The sequence below is a fragment of the Pelmatolapia mariae genome, linkage group LG3_W (assembly GCF_036321145.2).
Source record: "Pelmatolapia mariae isolate MD_Pm_ZW linkage group LG3_W, Pm_UMD_F_2, whole genome shotgun sequence".
In the NCBI taxonomy this organism is placed as follows: Eukaryota; Metazoa; Chordata; class Actinopteri; order Cichliformes; family Cichlidae; genus Pelmatolapia; species Pelmatolapia mariae.
In genome coordinates, this window is record NC_086229.1 from 22,444,324 (window position 1) to 22,469,496 (window position 25,173).

Here is a 25,173-nt window from a genome sequence, read left to right on the forward strand (position 1 = left end):
CATAGACCCAAAAGTAAGCATATTATTTCCCTAGTCAAAAGTCAAACCGTTACTCACAGTAATTTTTAATCTCACAGGCTTTGTGTTTTGAAACTAAAAAGAGGAAGGAACAGCGCCCAATTTAAACTGCGCATGTTGTCACTCAACAACACACACACAGAAAATGTAACTGTATATATTATCTCAAACTGAAACAAAACCCATCTAAAAATCCTAAAACATCTTACTTCGACACCCCAAAACACACATCGCTTACAGACATCCTTTTTTAATTAAATTATCTCAAATTCAATTTCAGTTCTTAGAACCCAGATAACGGTCTTAAGTATCAACAGTTTATGTATCCTATCTCAAAACCCAGCAAAAATTCATACAGTCATGGCAAGAAATAAAACTTTACTTACAGTCTTGTAATAAACAAAACCAGCGTCTTAAATACAGGCATCAGCCATGTGTAGCAGTCTCTATAAACTTCCTATCAGTCTTACACAGTTTTACCTAGTACAGACACGTGTCAAGCAAACCCCATACTCATATTCTACAGTTATCATGAAATACTTATCATAATCAACAACAGTCACACAAATATAATAAACATAAACTGCATTTCTTCCCTTAAAACACAGATTGAAGTCGTCCTTAACCCAGGCTCTGCAGTCTGTCATTAGCCACTCATTAGTAAACAGGAAATGTCACTCTAAATAAGTCACAGGCATCTCATTTACATAGACACAGACACACTCTCAAAATAACCAGCCTGCTGCAGTGCCCGTGGCAGACAGAGCCTATATACAAACATAGAAATTATAACACAGAGACGTCTGATAAATTAAATAATATTTACAAGGCCTTAAATTGCACAACCTACATAATTTAGACAAAATTTGAATTAACCCTCCAAGGGACAAACTCCAAGTTTTTGATAATCAATGACAGTCTCAGTTCCAAACTGTATCTGCTCTAATCCCTAAATATCCTAAGTAAATTTAAAAGCGTCCAATGCCCAAGCTCCAAGCTTTACTGCCCAAAAAAGTGCATAAACCGTTCCAAACGGCAAAGTGGTCCAACCACTAGTTATTCTGGAGTGCCCCAAGCTCCACAGTGACCAACTGACTATCCCTCATAGAGGACGGAGTCTAAGCGTCCCTGACTCCGGCAAGCGTTACCTCTGAGCGATGCACTTCCTAGAACATCCCACAGTTCCGTTCTACATAAATTTAATTATGTTTTTAAAGACATCCTATGAAACCACCAAACCAACTTTATTGATGTCCAAGCCCAGCTTTATATTCAATTATGACTGTATTACCATACACAGTTTCCAAATTACCTATAATCCTAAATTCAGTAGTCCAACTACTTTAAATTCTCTTTCCTTAGCAGTCCAACTGCATTTAAATCCTCGTAGCAGTCCAACTGCTTGTCCTTTACTCAGTACTGTCACTTAACCTTACATTATCATTACTTCAACTTCAATTCTCATGAGATTTTCACCAAAATCAAAACAGACCCTTACCAGTAATTTTCAGTGAGTAGACTTTCAATTTTGTCAGAACCAATTCAGCACTGTTTGGAAATAATTCAACAGGTAGTGCCTTACCTTTGAATAAGCCGGCTTATGTCCACTCACTTCGACCACTGACTCGTGTCTGCCTGTTTGAGCACCTTGGACCCTCTCAGTCTCAACCTCCAACTCTCTCTACTCAACCTCGGCCAATGCACCAAATGTTACGGGTTCGAAATTGAGGATGAGAGTAAAACAATGATGGTCCAGAAGAGGTCAATCAAACAATTGATTTTAATGAATACACGCAGCGTGGAGAGGTGTAAACTGCAAAACAGTTGTACATCTCTGCCCAAAATACACTCTAGATTGCTTTTATAACATCAGGGTATTGTAACGCCCCTTCTTGCGTTTACAAGCACATAATTTGCATGTACAGAACATTCATGTATTTTAAGAATTAAATGCAACATAGAGGTTCCTCCTTGTGGCATACTCTTAAGAATATGGTGATGACCTAAGGCCTTTGAGGTCACCCTGGACTGGACATCCTTCCGTCACCTGTAACTAAGCAAACTCAAATACCACAAGAAGCTGAATACATTCAGGCCTTTGCTCAGCTACTATTTTACTGTAACAATATACTCAGCATATGAGTTATGATACATATATATTTAACTCAATCATTTTAAAGTAGTTATAACTGCACCTGTAATAAACATGTTAATATTTGATTATGATAACCCCTATAGTATAAATTATAACATAATGCCAGCAGCTTCAATAAACACTTTGATGAAATGATAATTAATGCAATGATAAGATGATGGTTATGTAAAATAATCCCTGTAATTCCACAAAAACCACAGGCAAGGTATTCCTTGTTCACATGTGTACCGTTATATGTTAATGACCCTATGCATATTCAAGTAACCACAATAAAAGGAGTGCTATGGGGAACCTGGCTGAGAGTCTGACGGAGGTCAAGTAGGTGGAACGACACTTGGCTCCAGGCAGGCCTCCTCATGCATGAGTAACCCAAAGGACTTTGCCTACTTCGTGTCTTGCTTGCTGTGTAACCACATTGCCTTTAACGTTCCAGCGAATAGGTTTAAGCTACAAACCTATCAGAAACTGTGTGATATGTGACCATTGTAGCGCTGTGTTTCTCCTCTAAGATCATCTCCTCCTCGTCACAGGTGGACAGATTTGGCATCAGGATCACGGCTGAAGAGTCCACATTACTGTGGCCTTCTAAAGTATGAAGCTGAGAACTTGCAGTCGTGTTTGTTCATTACAAACATTCCTCTGGACACAGACCAGGTACAGACAGCTCTGCATCCTCTGACATTTCTTTAGAAATAACTCTGAAGTCACTCTGACCTCTTTGTGAAATGATTCAGTCTTTGTGTCAAACAGAATAAAACAGCTGTCTTTATATTATATATGCTGCTGGAGCTTCTACCCCCTTACCACCTAATCTCCTCTCTGGTAAATCAAAGTAAGGAAACACAAGGTAAGAAAAGAAATGAATAAAACAGCTTTTTGGAAAATTAAACACCAGCCCAGTCTGTGTCATCTATGAGACCTTCGAAAAACAGTGGAAATCTCTAAATATTCAGTCAAATGTGACCCAGAGTTTACTGGGTCAGACCTCAGCACTCTTTGTGTTCTGCATATTACAGATCAGCAGGTATGAACTCACCACCTACTGACCAATCAGTTCTGTGGAATAGCATCACTATCCCTGGCAGATCTCTGTGCAGACAGTGGGAGGGTCTGAAGTCTTTGTTTCCCTGATGAGCTTCAGTAAGAAATAAAGATTTTTAATTTTTACAGTTTTACAACAAATCTGTTCCTATATCAGCATTCATATATATTCAGACCGTCCATTCCAAGGAGTATTTCAAGCCTACACTTGAATTCTGTGTTTGTGTTTATTTTTTAAGAAGCTTTAATAAATCTGACATTTATTCTTTAAGAGCGGGGTGTTCCTGTGGCTGCTGGAAACTTGGTAAAATGAATGTGTTGTCGTGTCCCAGCCCTCTCCTACCATGGCCGTTCTCCAAGACAGTAACCTCTTTTATCCGAGGGCTGTGCAGCTCATGGTGCAGGACACGTGTAATTTCCCTGCTGTTGCTGGTTTTAGGTTTTTTGTTGTTTCTGTTTCTTTAAATAGAAGCCGACACAGCGAAGATGCTTTGTGTTTTCTATTCTGTGAGCCGACACAGACATGTTTGTTATAGGATGGATTATGATGACTGTGGATCAGATATACATGCTCCCATCAGGATGTGTATAATGTTTATTAGCACTGGGACCAAGTGAAGAAACTGGATATGAGCATATTGGTAGTTTGTACTTTCATCTAATGAAAGCATACTATACTGTAAGAACAGAGGTTTATGGCTCCATAGTGTAGAGGTTAACATGTTCAGTGGTACAATAACCACCTTTGTGTTGCATTTGGTGTAAAACATGCAGAGCTGTCTGCTGTGACAACGTCTTGTGATGAGGGAGCAGCTGAAAGTAGCTGCTGTACGAACACGTCAGTGACTAAGTGATCTGTTTGAGGGGACGGAGGTGAGTCTAAGTCACTTGGATCCTCATCCAGATAAACAGAATCAACTTTTGGGACGATCATAATGTGACTTTACAGAAATAAAATAAACCACAGTGAGTGAGTTTATTTATTTACAAAGTTTGTTGTTTGAACCACTTTGACCACTGCAGAGAACGGCAGCAGTGTCTCCTCCTCCACCAGGACAGGTTTACTGTCCTCCTCTAAATGGTTAAACTGAACCAGTGATAAAATGGACTCAAGAGCAAAACCCAAACTGGACCACAGGGAATCATTTTCATTATTACAGTCAGGCTGTGTGATGAGCAGGATAAGCAGTCACACGAGGCGGGTTATCAACTCACTAAGTTAACCCAGAGTTTGCTCATACGTTCACATGAAAGAGGCGGTGCTGGCAGCATGTAACCAATCTAAAGGGGGTGTTTGATGGATCACATGACTCCATAAAAAAAGGTCCCTACAGTGCCACCTACTAAAACACATTATCAGATAGGGATTAAAAATCTATAAACAGTAAACACTATTGTGAGAAAGAATGCTGCAGCAAATCATTAATCTGCTGATTTAAAGCACAGAGCAGTAAAATAAAGGTTTTGATTCCAGTCAAAGGTTTTCTTGCTGAGCGCGCTCTCAGTGCTGCTGATTATTTCTCAGGTGATGGCTGCACCTTAAACTGGACCAACTGAAACTATAAAGCTTACTGTCCAACAGCCTGTGGAGCTTCATTTTAATGCACATCACAGTGAAATGAATGTGACTGGTTGAACAGGTGTTCACTGCTACACAGACGACACCCAGCTTTATCCATGAAGCCAGATAACACTTGCAAATTAGTTAAACTGCAGGAATGTCTTAAAGACATAAAGACCTGGATGGCCGCTAACTTTCTGCTCCTTAATTCAGATAAAACTGAGGTTATTTTACTCGGCCCTGAAAATCTCAGAAAATCTAACCAGATTCTTACTCTGGATGGCATTACCTTGGCCTCCAGTAACACTGTGAGGAACCTTGGAGTGATTTTTCACCAATACATGTCCTTCAATTCACATATTAAACAAATATGTAAGACTGCTTTCTTCCACTTGCATTTAGGCGTATATGAACAAAACTGAAGAAATCTAGAAAGTCAGAGCAGCTGTCTGGGTTATGACTTACCATCAGTATGAGCATACTTCAAAAAGCAATATCATCATGTTCAATGAATCCAAATCAACCTGATGATCAAATGACCTCAGATGAGCTGCTTCCTCCAAACAAACTGAATCACTGAGTGGATTTGTTCCCTCTGTAGTGTTGAACATGAACAGCTTAGCAGGATGAAGAAAACGAGACAAAACTTCAGTGTCTAAGAACAGGATCAGAGCCTGAAGTGAGAAATTCCTCCATGATCTACATCCAGACTTCAGTAGAGCCAAACTGGATCAGACTGTCTGCTGGACTCTTGCACACATTCAGAGATCAACCTATACGAGCCATCTGAGCTTTGTGTGACACTAAATAGTTGGATTGTGTTTACTGGCAGTGTTTTGTTGCTGTTTCAGACTCTGAATCTGAAGCTCAGCAGTTTGTTTCCTGTTTTTCTGTCTTTACATTGTTCCTTAAAGGTTCCTCCATGTTTCCTCACTGTTCCTCTGATCCATGCAGATCACCATTACAGGCATTCAGCTTTCTTCTTCTACTCCTTTTCTCTGTGTGCCACGTCCTGTTTGAATCATCCATCTGTAGTGAGGAGCAGCCGCTCCATTACAAACACCACAGCAGAAGAACAACACTGGATCAGATTAAATTCATACAACAATAATTATTATAATATTTTAGATCAAAACCAAATTGACAAGTTAAAAAAGGCGAGTGAGAACAAAAAGCATTACTATGGACCTGTGATCATGCTGTTTGACATCACTGATCAATCACACAGATCAAACTGATTGTTATGGCCCGTCTAGGGGTGGGCAGACCATAATACACGGGTGATCCATCCCCGTGTGACCGTAAGCAGCACATCGCATAATATGTACATTTTGATGGCGATTCATTTACAATGAGTGGGTTCAACACAAAGGAGCGACTTTAGCTTCGGGGTGGAACTAACGGCAATACAACAAAAGGGGCTGAAGGTGTGATAGCAAGCCGCACAGGATAAGCGCCACACCTCAGCATTAGTTACTTCACTTAACTTTGCTTTGCAGTCACTACTTTAAATATATTCTACTCATTGTCCAATGTTGTTTATTATTTGTTTTTATTACACCTTCCAATGTTTGGAAGGTGTAATAATGGCGTGCACACATATGAACACTGCAAGGTCAAAGTTCTGTTTTATATTAATACATCTTCCTGTGTTTGAGTTACTGGGGTTTGGCTTCTCTCCCGTCTGGCAAAGGGCTGGGAGAGCTGAAGTACCACTGACAGCCTTCACGCTTCATTGCCTGGGGGGTGTTTCAAGTTTGTTTAATTGTTTTGTATTAGTTGGTTACATGGCAGCCATTTTGTTTTCCCCCGTGTGTGTCATGTGGTTTAGCTAAACCAGTATTTAAGTTCCCCCGTGTGTCATTTCAGGAGGTCAGTTTGTCTTATGTTTGTTTGAGGTTTTGTTAATTGTTATCTTGAGCTTAGTCTATTGAGTTGACCTGTTTTGCTGGTCTGCCTGTTTTGGCTTTGTTAAATATATTTTTATACGTTTGGGTCAATAAAACCCCATTTTTTAAATTAAACACCTGTGTCCTTTATGCTTTACTGCTTGGTCCCTGACACAAGGATATAAACAAACTACTCAAAGAAATTAAACCAAATGATAGCAGCTTACGTCCACAACTAACAAAAACAGGAGAAAACGGTAATCAAATAAAAAGGCCGTCCACCCCTACATGCTCCTGTGTAAAACAAGCATCACTAGACTGCTGGCTGTGATGGGCCGAGGATGAATGGCCGTCCATGGTGGAGTCATCAAATACATTGTCTCCGTGTAGTTAGCCAATCTGCAGGTACCGTCTCCGGGATCCACCAATGACAGAAATGCACCTGCACACTTACATTTGCACATGAGAGACAACATTAAGACAGCAGTTGTAACACTGATTGATCAGCAGTCAGAGGAGTCCGATCAATGCAGCAGCTTCTGGTCCTGATGTCCCCTGTTTGATCCTGGACCTGCAGAAGAGACACAAGACAGTCAGACACAATCACACAAGCCAACAAACAAACAGACAAACCAACCTTTGACTTTGAGCTTCACGGTTTTCTTTCTGATGAAGGTTCCCTTCCTCCAGACCAAACACTTGTACTCTCCACTGTCTCTCTCTGTGGGCTGTTTCAGGGTCAGACTGAGGTCTCCAGTTTCCAGCAGGTCTTTGTTCATCACAGTTCGGTCTTTGTAAACCTCGTGCTGTTCTTCATATTGGTTTGGGCCGTTTGTAAACACGTGAGCCTTCATGCATTATGGGTAGTGTAGTATGAGAGACTCACCTGACACCAAGGAATGACGGAAATGAAATAAAAGACTCGCAGAAACAACTACAACAAGAAGCAAGAAAACCAGGAGAACTGTGGCCCAGGATGGAAACGGTTCTGTGGACAAACAAAACAATATCACATGACTGTTGAACATTGACCTCAATCTCCTGCTCTGACCTCTAACCTGTATCTACATGTCTGACCTTTGACCTGCAGCACTACTTTCTGTCTCAGGATGTCTTTGTCCCTGTAGATGGTGCAGATGTATCCTCCACTGTCTCTCTCTGTGGGGTATTCCAGGGTCAGACTGAGGTCTCCAGTTCTTTGTGCGACCACAGTAAAGGTCGTCCTGGTGGTCACTTCTGTTTGAACACCCGTGGACCAGCATGAGTTCTCGGTCAGAGTGAGTCCACTTCACCGTGGTGTCCTCAGGCAGGTCAGGTGTTGTGTTGCAGGGCAGGATGACAGAGTCTGAGCCTTCCTCCACCTTCACCTCCTCCTGCTGGTCTGAGAGGACAAGAAACCACAACATCAGCAGCAGCAGTCACACTGATGATAATCACAGAATTTGAGATCTTGGCATCTGTGTTTGTGATGGTCCTGTGTCTTTGAGCTTGTTTGATATCTTTGCTCCTTCTTTTGAAATTATAAAATGTTTACATTTGAGTTTTCTATTATATTTATATTCTATTGTATATGAGTTTTGTATTCTTTTGGTGCATCTGACTTTATTTAGTCAGACCAGTCTGTCTCTGTGTGCTGTCCTCAGTGTGATCATGTTAATTTACCTCAGATTTCCCCAGTCATGGTCCCTTTGTCTCCCCAGTTTTGTTTCGATGTTTCGAAATTGTAATTCTTTGTAATTAATTGGTAATTCTATATTATATTTTAAATTACCAAAAAACATTGCTTTAGTTTTATTTATATTTAATGATAATTTATTTATATCCATCCATTTTTTTATTAATTTTAGCTCCCTGTTTACGGTCAATACAAGATCAGTATAATCATCGCTACTGAAAAATATGTTGGTGTCATCTGCGAACAGTATGAGTTTAAGTACTTGAGAAACATCAAAAATATCATTTATGTATACATTGAAAAGTTTTGGTCCCAACACTGACCCTTGGGGAACACCACATGTAATATCATGTTTCTCTGAATGGTAATGCCCTATGCTAACATATTGTTCCCGACCCGTTAAGTAACTTTTTAACCAGTTACCAGCTTTCCCTCGAATACCATATCTTTCCAATTTATCCAATAAAATTGAGTGATTGATTGTGTCGAAGGCCTTTTTGAGATCAACAAAAATACCAACTGCATATTTATTTTTATCCAGTGCATTAGTAATTTCTTCTACTGCGTCAATTATCGCCATAGAAGTGGTTCTTTGCGTTCTGAAACCATACTGACCAACATTTATTATTTGATGTTTTTCAAGGAATTTTTCTAATCTTGAATTAAAAAGTTTTTCTAAAATTTTTGAGAATTGAGGCAGTAGTGAAATAGGCCTATAATTGGTAAAACTGTGTTTGTCATTACTTTTGTATAGTGGTATTACTTTCGCAATTTTCATTTTTTTTGGAAAACAACCGGACTGAAATGATAAATTACAGACATATGTTAAGGGACTAGCAATATTCAGAATAACCTGTTTAACTACAGACATATTTATGTCATGATAATCCATTGAAGACTTACTTTTACATTTTAATGTGATATTTATTACTTCTTGCTCATTTGTAGCAGAGAGAAACAGTGAAAAAGGATTTGATTTTATATTACTGATATTTTCATTTTTTTGACACGGGATGTCCGCTGCTAGTTCAGGGCCAACATTTATAAAAAATTTATTGAACCCATCAACAATGTTATTCATGTTGTGATTTTCACCATTTGCATCAATGAAATATTCAGGATATGATGTTCCAGAAGATCCTTGTTTAATTAAGCTATTTAACACATCCCAAGTTCCTTTTATATTGTTTTTATTTTCATATAATCTTCTTCTATAATAAAGTTGTTTACTCGTTCTTATAATATCAGTCAATTTATTTCTATATGCTTTATATCTACGTTCCACTTCTTTTGTTTTTACTTTGATGAACTGTTTATACAGATTGTTTTTCTTTTTGCAAGCATTGATGATTCCTTTTGTGAGCCAAGGACTTTTTATCTTTTTTTTCTTTGTCTTGTGTTCGTTTACAGGACAATGTTTATTGTACAACATAGTGAAAATATCTAGGAAATTGTCATAAGCCTTGTCCACATCTGACTCTTCATACACCGAACTCCAATCTTGTTGTGCTAAATCGAAATTGAAGGCATGAATTGCTTCTTCATTTATTGTTCGCTTTGCTATCGTAATCTTGGTAACTATTTTTTTTAAATCACAGTCACACAAAGTAAAAACTGGTAAGTGGTCAGTTATATCACAGACAAGCAGGCCACTATTAATTTGGAAATCCATGACATTAGTAAAAATGTTGTCAATAATAGTGGCGCTATGTGATGTTATTCTGCTTGGCTTTGTTATTGTTGGATATAGTGATAAGCTGTACATCGTGTCAGTAAAGTCATCAATGGCTTTTAACCTTGTTGGGTTTAGAAAATCAATATTAAAATATTATGATGTGAATGCTCTGTTGCCAAGATCAGCTCTGTCTCCTCTGGTTCATGTGTTTCTTTTATCTTTTTATTTCTTCATTTCTATTTGTGTTATTTCAGTTATTAAAAATATATCTGGTGTACAGTACGACACTATTTAAGGCAGGACAGGCAGGAGGAAAAGATGGGGTGGAAGAGACTTTAGGAAGATGTAATAAAAGGCTAGAGTACAAATAGAAATGAACAACATATCACCAACTGCTGTATTGGTAAGAGAAAAAACAATAACAAATGTACAACACCTGGAACACAAAAATTAAAAAATGCACAGGTACATAAATCCACTGAAATCTTATTGTGGTGTGTGTGTGTGTGTGTGTGTGAGAGAGAGAGAGAGCGAGAGTGTGTGTATGTCTTTATCATAAAATGTACTTGAAAATGAGGGTGGAAGCTGCTAATTATTTTTCTTTTATTTAGTTGGACACTTATAAAGTTAATTGTTAAGTGATAATTTTATTTAAAAAAAGAATCATTGATTATAAATATTTCTAGATCTACTATCACTCCAGTAATAAGTATTTCAATTTGAAGATGGAGCTTAAAAAAGCTAAACTCTCAATGCAAAAAATAATTTAAAAGTACATTTTCAATTTTCAGTTTTTAAATATGTTTTTGAAAATAACTATGAAATTAGTTAACAAATCAGCCATGCAGTGTGATGTAAGGAGCTCTCTGATTGGTTAGAGTAACACAAACATGCACTGATGCTAGCATTAGCTGTTTTAGCACATTAGCTTAAGAGGTTCAATGTTGCACAGAGTGTGAATGCTGTAGCTAAAAGTCCTTTAAACGAGCACACACACCTGTTAGTAACGTTAAAGTAGAGCTAATGGTTCAAACAGGAGCGTGGAAAAAAATCCAGGTCAGTCTCCAAAGTAAATTTTAAAAAAATTCCTACATGTATGTACTAATCTGTATTTGATTGTACAATTAATCACCAAATCAAAAAAGCTTTATGTCAATGTGTGTGAGTCTCTTGGTCTTCCATATCAGACATCTGGTGCTTTAACAATATAACACACCTGGAACACTGGACAGCCAAAAGTCATCAATTTAAAAAGACCAGAGCACATTTGTGTGTTTGGAACAATCTGTTACAAATAAACCAAAAACTAAATATTGTTTAAGTTTAACAATGACCTGTGAATCAGTGAAGCTTAAAAAGGCACCAGCATGAACCAGTGTGGGGACTACACACAGTACACAACACAACTAATACATTTCACATTATGAGCACTTTGCTACAACTGACCCTCAGCAAAAACACACTGTTCTAATTTATTTAGCTGAATATACAATAGATCTGGCACCAGGCTTCTTTTATAACCTTTAATCTGGTCAAACTTTACTACAGGCAGTACTCAGGTACTATTAGTGAGACAGGACAGGAACACCTGGAGCTCACAGAGTGCATTTCTTAAACAGATGAGCAGATACCAGGATCATGAGCTCAGCTGTCACACAGCATGAAGCCTGCAGGTGTCATCAGGAGTAAAGTAACTGAGGTGAGTAGTTATACATGTAACACACTTCAAATTATTTTAAATAACCGTGTCAGTGTGTGTGCATTCAAAGAGCGCTCTCACCGAGTACCAGCAGCACGAACAACAGCAGCAGCATCTCCTCCTCTGGGAGAAAACTTTAGTTAGAAATCACTGTGGTGTCCGCTGCACTGCAGCCATTGGTGCACGACGAAAAGTTTCCTGCTTGTAAGTTAGATAATATTCAATATAATATAATTCAAAATAAAATCCTTTACAGAAAAGGACTTTCAACATTAAACTTGGAGAAGCGTTACAGCATGTCTCACACAGACTACTGACAGTTTTAAGCAACATGTGGATTTATATTCTGCTGGAATCTGAAGCTGGAAAGAAGTTTTGAAAGGGAGGACGTCCATTTTAGTCTCTAATACACATGTTGAAGTTCTGCAAAACTGACAATAGGTTTTGAACCTATGAAAAATGTTTTTATAGCTTTAAAAATAAAATTCAACTCTTCGAGCTCATGACTTTGTTTTTTGAGTTTTCCTCTTTCACTCCTGCAGCAGTTCTTATGTGTTAAAAAAAAACACAAATTAATAATATTTTAAGAATTAAGTATTATAATTATTAAGAAAATGTTTGGAATCATTTTTAAAAGGAGTACAGCGTGTTTAAGAAGTTTAAAGCATCACTTTGGTTTTAGCTAAAGAACCTGTGCCATGTTGGAGATGTCCGCTGATCATGCTGCAGTCCTTCACACATGTTTTATGGAGGGAGGAGGACATGTTTCTGTTACAAAATATTTTCCACTAACTTCATTTAATTGTCTCCTCTGTCGCAGAGGATGACTGGAGGCTCATAAAAAGTTGAGAACAGACAGAAAACATGTCCTCCACCCTCTGGAAACATGGGCCTACAGAGCCTATAGACGCAGTATGAAAATAATGTCTAAAATTAGTTTAGGCTTGAGGTTAAAACACACTTGTGGACTATAAACAGCCCGTACATGAAGGCAACAGTAAATGTTCAGAAAAAAAGACCCAACATTGGGCGTCCAGAAATGGCTCATAAAAGGCTCAAGTCATGATATCAAGTTTGCACAGTGGGTGAGCTTCATGATGCTGTGGGAAATCCTGATTTCATGAAACACCACAGAAGAAGAACAACACTGGATCAGATTCACGGTTAGCCTCTTGTTTTCATTGAACAGGGACAGTGTGTGTCTACATACAATCAGAAACATAATAATGGGAGCCAGTCAGATTGTAGTTAAGCTGCTCATTTCCAGGTGTACACCCTGGGCAGGTCACATGACTCTGTATGTTACGGGTCCCAACACTGGTTGTACCACAGTAGCAAATGATGCATTCAGTGCACTGTGAACCCAAACAGTTCAACTCAGTTTTATATATAAATCATGATAACAGTTGCCTCAAGACAAGCAGGTGAAAAACAGCTCAAGCTGTCAGAGGAACGAACACACAGACCTCTCATTTCTCTTCCTCTGAGGAGAGGACGGGTCCTTCACCTTAGGAGTCCCAGGTGCAACAACTCACAGCCCACTGGTTCCACTTAGTTGGTCCCACTCTCCATTTCCATCACAATGTAAAAATAACAACCTTCTGTTGCAATCGCAACAATTACTTAATTACTTATTACTTTTTCTTAATACCAAAATATTTTCTTCATCTCAACCTGCAAAAGTCAAATACACAGAAAGCTTAAAACGACAACAAACAAAACCCCAAAATAAACACAAAGGTAACACTAATCTATGAAGTAAAACCTTTATTTAAAAGTGTTTAATTAAAGTGCAGAAAAAGCCCAAAAATGGCTTAAAAAAGTTGGACAGCACAGACTGTAAAGATGGTGAGACACAGATGAGGAATATGGAACATCGAACAGTAGCTGATCACACACAGTGAAGGACTGTGCACACAGCAGAGACAGACTGAGGACAGGACTGGACTTAAAAGTGAAACGTGTGTTCCTGTATTATCACACTGTGACATTAAACCCACTAAATGAACAAAAAGGCAGAGTGATGAGGGTAAAACTGAGAGTCTGATCACTGAAGCAGCTTCTGGTCCTGATGTCCCCTGTTTGATCCTGGACCTGCAGAGGAGACACGAGACAGTCAGACACAATCGCACAAGCCAACAAACAAACAGACAAACCAACCTTTGACTCTGAGCTTCACAGTTTTCTTTCTGATGAAGGTTCCCTTCCTCCAGACCAAACACTTGTACTCTCCACTGTCTCTCTCTGTGGGCTGTTTCAGGGTCAGACTGAAGTCTCCAGTTTCCAGCAGGTCTTTGTTCATCACAGTTCGGTCTCTGTAAACCTCGTGCTGTTCTTCATATTGGTTTGGGCCGTTTGTAAACACGTGAGCCTTCTGGAACGGCTCATAACATTCCCATATCACTTGAATTTCCCCCGACAGGTTTTTTGTGGTTTTGAAGGGCAGCTGGACAGACTCCACCCCCTCCTCCACCTCCACCTTCACCGGAATAACTGAAAGAACAACAAACATAGACAGCAGCAGGTTTTCAGAGGTGCAGATAAAACTGAAGGATGGAAGTAGACCACAGCAGAAGGAACAGGATAGAGATCCTGACATTGACAGAAATTTAAAACTGCTTGGCTTCTCATGTCTTTTGTATAGTCTCGCTTATTCTCTAACCCTAAGAGAGTCTCCCAGACTTGTTCTCTAAAAACCTAAAGAAGAATTATGGATTTGATCAACTGGTCCCTTAACGAAACTGACACCCTCCTGGAATTGGGAGAGCCCGATTGTCCTGAGGAGACGTTTGCTGCCGGATACTCGATGGTCGGTTGCTTCGTGTGTCTGGCGACAATCTTGATGGAGGACATTGAACGACATCTACCAATTCAGAACTACGGTAACAGAGTTCTGGCTCAGACCAGGCTTATTGAAGAACAAGAAGCGGCTACAGCTGTTCAAAATCTCACAAGGCTGGCCGACATGATAGACGATGGGCTGTGAGCACTCAGACTGTGTTTTTGGAACACATTATGGATAAGATCTTGAACAAGAACAACAGGAATTGAGAGACCTGGTGACCAGTGACGGACATTACACCAACTGTAAAATTGGATGCAGTTTGTTTGCATTAATCAAAACAACTACCATCTTCATCTTATGCGGCCCCCTTGGCACCAGCTGGATGTTCAAGGCAAAAGCTGACGGAAATAACAAAACTCTCCTTTAGATAATAAGACTTTTTGTTGTGACTCTCTTCCCCCTCATTCAAGGCCGCCCGCAGAAGATTGTTGACTTTTGCTTAACCGGGTGAAGGGACACTTTCTCTCGGTTGAGCACGAAACACACGCACACATACACATGTACACTGACGCAGACCTACACTCACCCCCCTGATCTCCCTGTTGGAGCTCAGTCTGGGGGGAGTTATTTTTTTCTCCTTGTCTTTCCTCATGTTGTGCATTTTCTGTTGTATACCTCTCTGACCTGTCAACCCCATGTGATGTTTGTGTAATGTATGTGTGGTCGGAAGGGTAAGATGGCGCTGGCACGGCTGGCAGCCTTAACCCAATTTCCCTCGGGATGAATAAAGTATTATTATCAGTCAATTAACGGTCTCATATTTTCTACCCACTGAGCAGCTAACAGTACTGTGACCTGTGTATACTGAACATTCATCTTTAACCCTTTTCCTGCTTTAACATGAAACTCTGGAACAATGAATGCTGACCTGGTTTGATCACATGTATTCTTTTATTTATAGATTTGGACAAAACTTTAAAAAATTAACCAATGTATGCCTGCATCATATGTGAGTTTAAAGTTAAAACTATCTTTGCTCTTCTTTTCCATTAATGTGAAGCTACTGTCTGCTGCTGAATTATATGGTACACATCTATGGTCCAACACTCATCTGATCAACACAGTGTACAGAGCTCTGAGAGAATTCCTGTCTGCTGCTCATATTAACCATCTCATATTTAACACCTTACTAAAATGTATTATCCACGTCATTGTTTCAAACCACAAACTTGAATTGTTTAAATCGTGTAACATTTAACTTGATCTTGTAACTTGTGCCTGACCTCATTTTCTACCTTTTCCTTATAAAAAACATCATCTTTGTCTTATTGAGTAAAAATTTCAATCCCCATTCATATGACTACTTTTCATTGAAGTGCAACTCACTAAGGCACATTTAACCAAATATTGCAAACAATCTGCACGTCACTGATGTTCTTGAAAATTGTGATTATTACACTTCTTCTGGATTCCTTCATCTTGATAAAAACCCGCAGACGAGAGTCAAAGCAACAACGTTTTGGAGCATGATGGAGACACAAGTGTTAGACTGTGTCTCCATCATGCTCCTGATGTGTTCCTGACTCATTCTTTGGTAACTAGCGCTGGAGACATGTTGGATGAAGAGCAGAAGAACAGACAGACTGAGCCTATTTACTGTCAGCACATTTTTCTATGTGAACAAAGTGTTTTGATTGAGTTCACTGATCAATGACTGAGTCTGAAGGAGGTTTTGTGACTTCTGGAACAAACCTGGAAGTTTCTCTTCAGCTCTCTGTATCAGCTGTTTGTAACTCTCAACTCTTTCAGCTTCTGGAACAAGTTTGTGTGAGCCACAGTCAAGGAGCCACCAGAGGACACCTGCTGACCATCGGCATTATGGGTAGTGTAGGAGGAGACACTCACCTGACACCAAATAATGACGGAATTGAAATAAAAGACACACAGAAACAACTAGAAGAACCAGGAAAACCAGGAGAGCTGTGGCCCAGGATGGAAATGGTTCTGTGGAGAAACAACATCAACATGACTGTTGAACCTTGACCTCAATCTCCTGCACTGACCCCTAGTGTTTTTCCACATCTCTGACCTTTGACCTGCAGCACTACTTTCTGTCTCAGGATGTCTTGGTCCCTGTAGATGGTGCAGATGTATCCTCCACTGTCTCTCTCTGTGGGCTATTTCAGGGTCAGACTGAGGTCTCCAGTTCTCAGCAGGTCTTTGTTCATCTTTGCGCGACCACAATAAAGGTTGTCTAAATTTTTAGGATGGTCACTTCTGTTTACATACAAATGGACCATAGTGAGTTCTCGGTCGGGGCGACTCCACTCCACTGTGGCCTTTTCAGGCAGGTCAGGTTTTGTTTTGCAGGGCAGGATGACAGAGTCTGATCCTTCCTCCACCTTCACCTCCTCCTGCTGGTCTAAGAGGAAAATGAACCATAATATCAGAAGCAGCAGCAGCCATGCTCATGGTAAAGACAGAACTGATGTGCTCTGATCTCTGCTACCATTAAAAATACATATTAATAATATATAAATATCATGATTCTCTCTCTTTTTGTTTTAAATGGTAACTAAACTGGGCAATTCAAACTAATCCAAAGGTGATTATTTACAAATTACCAGCTGTATGAGGGAATGGCCACACTGATCTGTGGACTTTACATATCCAGATTTCACTCTATCAGAGGTAAAGTTTTTGGATATATCAGGGCTCGCAAAATTTCAAAATCCCTGGTAGCCCTTCGGGCAGGGACTCTTCAGTTTTTGGTAGCCCAAAATAAATTTAAGTAGCCCGAATAAAAAAGGGAGCAATTTTTTTATGTTTTGTTTCCTGTTTTGTTTCCGTTACAATATTATACATTAATATTGTAACGGAAACAAAACATTAATCAAAAAATTGTTGAAACACAAATTACAATATTGTATAAAAATTACAATCATCAACTCAAATACTTGGTTGTAATTGAACAGAAATTTCTATGAACTTGTAAGAAATGTACAACAGGAATCAGTCTGTGTCAGATCCTGAATTTGAAATTTCCACTGAAGTCACGGGTAAGAGATAAGTGGAACCAAGATCTAGGCCATTTGCTTTTTGAAGTTGGTGGTAGCCGGTGGTAGTTCACTCTTTGCAACATAGTAGGCTGTTCTAAACAGATTTTTCAGGTTGATTTTTAGTATGTTATTTGCAAACTGAGCAATAATCCATTTCTTGCATTTCTCATGGGTTCTAATGGGGGCCTTTCTTAAAATTACTGGTCCCAGTAACAAAGGCACTTGTCGACTCAGAAATCGAGGGAAACCAACAACACACCCGGCAGAACATTATGTTATTTACACGGGTGCACATAAGTGGTCCGCATGTGCGCATCCGCTGTCAAAATAAAAGACGCGCACCAGATAAGAAGTTGCAACGCGCGTTTGCGTCCATATAAAAGGCACTGTTTTTGTCCGCTAGAGTGGGATTTTCATGGCACATTCTGCACCAAATCTCTGTGCATTCATCATTTGTTTAAAGCCAGCTCACCTCCTGCAACCACTTTTCCTAGAATACTTCTTTTGTGGTTCGGACTCCATCTGACATTTCTTTGGAGGTGGAGGAACACCAAAGTAATTGCTTAAAGGAGCTTCTTCGACATCTTTAAGAGTTCTAAACAAATGTCTGTCCTCCTCCAGAAAATCTTATGGACGCAAACGCGCGTTGCAACTTCTTATCTTGTGCGCGTATTTTATTTTGACAGCGAATGCGCACCTGCGGACCACTTATGTGCACCCCTGGTTATTTAGCTTGTCATATTCCAGCCACAGAAATTCTTTTGTCCATGAAACCATAAAGCTGCACTTTCTTTTTGCCTTATAGTCTGATTTGTCATAACTTTTCCGTTTTGTGGTAAGCTTTTCTTTGGCTGTCACTTCTTCACCCTGACTTGTCTTATTTGGCTCAGCAGAACTAAAATATATATCCTGCTGCCTTTACACACGCACTCACATAACGCTCAGCGATTCTCTGCGCGATCAACCTCTCACATGTTTAAGCTTCCTGTGGGAGATTTCACTTGTCATGTTTGCATAGTAAACTAACGATTGATAAGACGATGTCAGAGGAATTGGTGCGCAAATTATCGTCACTCACCAATCAGTACTGTCGCTCTCTATACACAGTTCGCGCGATTGCAAAGTGAAAGCAAAAAACAAGCGCAAATTCAAACGCGATTTCAATATGTCACATATAGGGCTGCTCGATTATGGCAAAAATGATAATCACGATTATTTTCACTAAAATTGAGATCTCGATTATTTGATGATATTTATTTAACAATGTATTGAATAATGGCTTTAAAGATTGTCAAAAAGAGTATAAAATAGTGTGCAAATACTGATAACAGTGCAAATGTTTGCAATATAAAAAATAAAATGTAAACATCTATGTTTAGTGAACTTTGCAATGTTTACACACTATGTCTATTTGATCCACGTCTGACTCCGCGAACCCATAATGTTTCCACACCACTGAAGGTTTTTTTTTTACCTCTCTTTTCAACCAGCGGCAGTCACTCTCCTCTCCAAATAACTTCTGCTTAGTTTTCCGAGCTTCCCTCTGTTAGCTCCTCTTAATTGTTGTGCCGCGTGTTCGAAACGCAGAGAGGTGCGCTCGATTTGCCACACGGAGCAGCGCGAGAGTAAAGCACGAGGGAGGTGCTAATAATTGGCTAATGATCGTTGAAAGCCCAGATCGTAATTTAGATTAAAATTCGATTAATTGAGCAGCCCTAGTCACATATTGACAGTGGTTCACCGATGCCAATGACATATTTACCCAGCTACATTTCCGAAAGAATGCAAAAGCATTGACATATATTTTTCCTTCCTATGATAGCCCGACGGGCAGGGCAGGGATAGATTCTGGTAGCCCGACTGGAAAAATCGCTAGCCCCGGGACGTCGGGCTAGCGATTTTGCGAGCCCTGTATATGTTATGTTTTTAGTATCAACTTAAAATCTCTGGTCAGCATAAAACTATCAGAATAGGTTGTTATCTCAAAAGTGTCCCAGGTCTTCACAGTGCTACCTTTAGTAATCACTAACAAGCAACAGAACGTGTTGTGTCTAATTAAAGTTAGAGACATTTCATCCTGGATGATTGGTCAGATGGGTTGTTCGTCAAGCTCAACCGTTGTTGCTGATTGGCTCTGATTACCCACATTTCCTGACTCCAGTGGAGCCTGTACATCTGGATCCATGAACAGGACCAGCTGTCACAACTTGGGTGGACTCTGGCAGGTCCAGCCCTGCTCTGAAAACAGTTGGTCAGCCAGCAGCTTCATCTCCATTTCAACCCTCTGTATGCTCCACACGGTGGTTCATGGGCACAGGAGATTTGTTCCGTCAAATCAGCTCTACACCATTCTCAGCTCGTAGCATGTCACTGAAGAAGTCTTTAGGACGATACTCAGCATGGTAGAAGGCATCATCACCTCCAAGCCCCTGGTTATGTCCCCTCAAACGTAGCTGATGCTGATTCAATCACTCCCCACATGTTGTTGATGTGGCAGCCTGATGCAGGTATGTGCAGGTCATCTGCCCAGAAACGGAGCTCCTGGACCATCATAGATGGAGGCTGTGCCAAGTCTTGGATCCACAACATTCAAAATTAGCTGCCTTTCCTCCAGATGTGCCACAAAAGGACATTAAGGGAGTGTCGCTAATTTCTCATGTTGGCCCATGTATAACACCCTCTTACCACACACCACACTCACATTATGATTATGCTACATGATTGTAAGTGGATTCTTTTGGATAAGCCATCTGTTCCTATTAGACAACCTGATAAGAACAGCTGGCAGCACTTTATCATCCTGTCATTCATAGTTTCAGAGGTCAGGTTCATTTTTCTTAAAAAGACATCCTCTGTTACATGTTGTACATCAGTCTCTATTAAGCCTGTGAGCTGCAGGTTTTCCTGCGTATACAGGATGTAAAACCTTCTGAATCAAATCATCCAGATTTAGTAGAAACACCAAAAATTGTACCAGTAAGATTTTATTTTCTTCTGCTTCATTTTGATGTTTGCAAACTGGTTACATCTAGAAAATGTTACTTGTGTCCACACTACTGATCTTTGACTTGTCATTACAGAAGGTGTTGTTTTTTTGTTTTTTTGTTTGAGTTTCTTACCTTTGACATGCAGCTGTATGTCTGTCAGTTTTAGTTCCTCCCTTTCATTTAGGATGGAGCAGGTGTAGATGCCGCTGTCTGTTGGTTGGGGGTTTTTCAGAGTGAGGCTGAAGTCTAAAGTGTCCAGAGCATCAGGCCTCATTGATGTGCGCCCTCTGTAACGCTGGTTTTGTCCTGTTACATCATCGGTTTCCTCTCGTTGTAGGTGGACAGATTTGGGGTCGAGATCATTGCGAGTCCACAGCACTGTACGGTTCTTAAGTGTAACACCTGTGTCCTGGCACGGCAACAGGACAGATGTTTCCCCCTCATACACCTGCACCACCACAGCCAGGGCATGCTGGGAAACTAGAAGGAGACACAAGCACACACAACAAAAAACACTAATCACCTGTATGTGGTGGATTTTTCCAGTGGTTCTCATAATGGGCAAAGTGGTTTCAGAAGCCACGTTTTATGTTAAGTACTCAAACATCTTCCCATCCAACAAAGACTAACTGAAAGGATGTTTAAAAAACATCAAAGATGTCAAAGAAAACTTTGATGTATGTCTGAAAAACATGAAGGTGAAACGTTCAGAGACTAGTCTGTGTTAGGAAGTGTTTTTAATCTGGAGTCACTTTCATATTTACATTTTCTAAGATCTAATATGTCCTTGACTTTACTCTGCAATTGAAGAACGTGTTAATAAACAAGTGTTAATAAACAAAGGCGTCATCTATTTTGAAGAAGGGTGTATTTTTTTAATTTGTATGTATTTTTGATTAAAAATAAATGTGATCTATTTTTTTAAATATTATTTTTTGTAAATTTACTCCCTTCAGTAAACCATAGAGATATATAAGGGATATTTATAAAATTTTATTTTGAACAAAAACAACAACACACACCTAAACACACAGGTAACAGAGTGGACAGGATATAACAGTGAAAACTTGCATACTAAACCAAAGGGAACCTGCATTGTGATTTGTTTTCATGGGTCGGGCTTAGAAAAGAAAAAAGGTTCTCATTTACATAAACTCAATAAAATCTCATGTCCCAAATTATTCTTTAAATTCAGCAAATTAAAAACCTTTAAAAGGTTGACAGTTTCTCACACCTATTAAATAAAAATACCAACCATAACAAGAGCCGTTATAAACAGTTTGACAATTGTAATAATCCTAAAGCCTTTAATAACAATATTGATTTCATGAAGTTCTTAAATTTAAAATATATATATACTATAATACATTAATATTTCCTAGTTCTTACATTTGTTCTCCTCCTGACATGGAACAAACACCAAATGTACAAAGATAACAGTTTATACAGTAACAGTCACAGGGTGGAGACATATGAAAGTAAGTCATGTGACCAGAGGAACAGTGGGGGGACCTGTTCAGGGGGATTTCCATGGGCTGGGTGGTGGGAGGGGGAGCATTCAGGACACAAGTTATTCCAAGGCTGAGCATTAAAAATATATAAACAGACACAGTAACATCTGGTGGTGAATAAAAAAAAACAGAAAAATGTCTATTTGTTGTTTTTGGATTGTTCTAACTTTATATTAATAAGTGAACTTGAACAAGGATGATCGTGCACGTGGCGTTATTGTCAAATTAAATTTTTGACACATTAAAGTTGTTTCTTTGGTAAACGGGGGTTTTAATAATGTGAGACTAGCTTTCAGTTTTTATACAAACTACCTTTATTTCTGCCGTGAATCACACGGACACGAGCACTGACGCACTTTTTAAACACACACGCGCAGATATCAGGATCATGAGCTCAGCTGTCACTGTGAGACCCGCCCCGCATGAAGCCCGCATGTAAGGACCACAGTAACCACACAGAGGGGCCTCATGCAGTCAGCTCGTGTCACACACTGTGCTGTGTCAGTCTGCGTGTGTGCTTTCTTACCGAGGACCTGCAGTACGAGCCACAGCAGCATCTTCCTCTCCGCTGAAAGTCCCGTTAACTCTGACAAACAGGCGCACACAGCTCGATCACAGCACCGCTGACGCACTGAACAAAGTTTCCTCCTCTTAAGTTACACAGAGACACCTCACAACTTCCTGTCAGAGCCTTCAAAATATTTTTTTTTTATTTAAATACAATCTTCCTGCAGAACTTTCAACATGAAAGTGAGAGAGAAGCAGCAGGGAGCACAGAAACTGCAGACAGCGGGCTGCTTTCAGGAACACGTGGTTGATCCACGGGACTAATATTAATGTAACCTGAAGCTGAAGCTTATTACAGTTTTAGTTTCGCAAAATTGACAGTAAGTTTAGAAGCTGTATAGATGGTGGTGGTGGTGGTGGTGTGTGTGTGTGTGTGTGTGTGTGTGTGTGTGTGTGTGTGTGTGTGTGTGTGTGTGTGTGTGTGTGTGCGTGCGTGTGTGTGTGTGTAAAATAATAAAAATGAATAAATAATTAAATAAAAAGAAAAAAGTATTAGTATAATAATATGAGTAATTGTTCCTTCTTTTTCCTTCAAGCTTAGAGGGAACATGTTCTGCTCGGTGGTGTAGGGTCCTAATTACTCCAAGTTTGTGTTCCAGAGGGTGATGAGAGTCAAAGAGGAGGTACTGGTCCGTGTGTGTGGGCTTCCGGTAAACACACACACCACCGGGCAGAAAATGTTCCCTCTAAGCCTGAAGGGAAAAAGAAGGAACACACACACATGTAAAGGAAGCACTCAAAACATGTGGTTATCCTAATTGGGCGTTTATAAAGTCAGCAAAGATGCACAGAAAAGAAGATCAGACACCAGCGAGGGAGGATAAGAAAGACAGACGCAACAACATTGTCATCCCCTATGTAGCCGGTGTATCAGAGAAACTCAGGAGAGTTTTCTCCAAACACGACATCCCAGTGTACTTCAGACCCAGCAACACACTCAGACAGAAACTGGTTCATCCCAAAGACAAAACTCCAAAACACAAACTGAACAATGTGGTGTATGCTGTACTGTGCAGCGAGGAATGCCCAGACCTCTACATCGGAGAAACCAAACAGCCACTTCACAAGCGCATGGCACAACATAGAAGAGCCACCTCCACAGGACAAGACTCAGCAGTCCATCTGCATCTAAAGGTCAAAGGTCACTCTTTGAGGATGCCAATGTTCACATTTTGGACAGAGAGGACAGATGGTTTGAAAGAGGAGTGAAAGAGGCCATTTACGTCCACTGTGAGCGACCATCTTTGAACAGAGGCGGGGGTTTACGACACCAACTGTCTGCCATCTATAATCCAGTTTTGAGATCCTTCCCAGACGCCTTAACGCCCACTCACATCCTGGGCCCTCTGACCTCAGGAAATCACATGATAGGGTGGGGCCAGGTTTCACAATGAGCTCACCCGAAACCCTGGCTGTTTGACCCAATGTGTTGTGTTTGGTATTATTATTATCTCATGTTCTAGTTTATTCTGGTTTTGATTTCCTGTGTCCTCCCCTTGTGCTCTGTTTGTGTCCCTGAGTTTGTGTTCGTGAAGTTCCTGTTTTCCTTTGAAGGTCCCGTCTCATGTTAGCGTATTCTGTTTTACTTCCTTGTCTTCACTAATTAGGTTCAGCTGTGGTCCTCCTTCACTAAAACCACACAACTGCTGCCACAGTCATGACAAAATGATGATCTTCTACACGCCATTTCCTCTCCAGCTTACGAGTTATCTGCTTTAGGCTACGTGTTTGAGAATTATACCACGGAGTCAGGTACTTCTGATTTGAGGCCTTAGTTTTCACAGGAGCTACAGTATCCAGAGTCGTACGTAGTGAGGAGGTAAAATTATTAACAAGATAATCGACCTCTGTTGGAGTAGTGTTCAGCTAGCTGCTCTGCTCTATGTTGGTACAGGGCATTGAAGATGATAAGAGTGGGTGGATTATATTCTTAAACTTAGTTACAGCACTTTCAGAAAGACATCTACTTTGATAAAGTCTACTCTCCACTGCTGTGTAATCAATTATTGTAAATGTAAATGTTATCAGGAAATGATCAGACAGCAGAGGGTTTTCAGGAAACACTGTTAAATGTTCAGTTTCTATGCCATATGTTAACACAAGATCTAGAGTGTGATTAAAGTGGTGGGTGGGTTCTTTTACATTTTGGGAGAAGCCAATTGAGTCTAATAACAGATTAAATGCCGTGTTGAGGCTGTCATTTTTAGCATCTACGTGGATGTTAAAATCACCCACAATAATTATTTTATCTGAGCTGAGCACTAAATCAGATAAAAAGTCTGAGAAATCAGAGAGAAACTCTGTGTAAGGCCCAGGTGGACGATAGATGATAACAAGTAAGACTGGTTTCTGAGTTTTACAGCTGGGGTGGACAAGGCTAAGCATCAGGCTTTCAAATGAATTAAAAGTCTACGAGTATCTCCAGATGGTTAAAACATATCTTCTATGATGAGCCCTGCCTGGATATAGAACAGGCACTGTGCAATAATAAATCTCTGACAGCATGGTGGGAGTTTCTAAAAATGACTGTCTTCAGTAATTGCATGCAAAC

The 25,173-nt window shown here is 39.9% G+C and overlaps 2 protein-coding genes across 5 annotated transcripts in view; both read right to left on the bottom strand.

Annotated features, from left to right (window-relative positions):
* Positions 1-25,173, bottom strand: part of LOC134624286 (uncharacterized) — a 64,636-nt gene that overhangs the window by 39,067 nt on the left and 396 nt on the right. Inside the window, exons 1-2 of one of the 3 annotated variants that reach the window (XR_010093500.1) lie at positions 7,302-7,510; positions 7,153-7,235 (exon numbers count right to left, since the gene is read on the bottom strand). The exons of 1 other annotated variant lie outside the window; for it this stretch is intronic. The gene's annotated coding sequence lies outside the window, so the exon portion shown is untranslated. Of the gene's footprint in view, positions 1-7,152; positions 7,236-7,301; positions 7,511-25,173 lie in introns of those variants that run through there. One more of the 3 variants, XM_063469254.1, reaches the window with a different exon arrangement.
* Positions 13,468-22,963, bottom strand: LOC134624290 (butyrophilin-like protein 2). 2 transcript variants are annotated; one of them, XM_063469260.1, is made up of 4 exons: positions 22,582-22,963; positions 20,677-21,024; positions 13,874-14,206; positions 13,468-13,807 (listed from the first exon to the last, which is right to left on the bottom strand). In XM_063469260.1, exons 1-4 carry the CDS (start codon positions 22,610-22,612, stop codon positions 13,761-13,763), a joined length of 759 nt encoding a protein of 252 aa, XP_063325330.1. In that variant the 5' UTR covers positions 22,613-22,963; the 3' UTR covers positions 13,468-13,760. The 2 variants fall into 2 exon arrangements, with proteins under 2 accessions (XP_063325330.1, XP_063325329.1); XM_063469259.1 differs by lacking the exon at positions 22,582-22,963 and having other exon boundaries at positions 20,677-21,141.

Excerpts from the sequence above, each read along its gene's own strand:
- LOC134624290 (XM_063469259.1), bottom strand. The coding sequence starts at position 21,100 with ATGAGAACCACTGGAAAAATCCACCACATACAGGTGATTAGTGTTTTT. Across the intron at positions 14,207-20,676 it reads CATACAGCTGCATGTCAAAG|TTATTCCGGTGAAGGTGGAG; the intron begins GTAAGAAACTCA and ends TTGTTCTTTCAG. Across the intron at positions 13,808-13,873 it reads TGTGAAGCTCAGAGTCAAAG|GTCCAGGATCAAACAGGGGA; the intron begins GTTGGTTTGTCT and ends TCTCCTCTGCAG.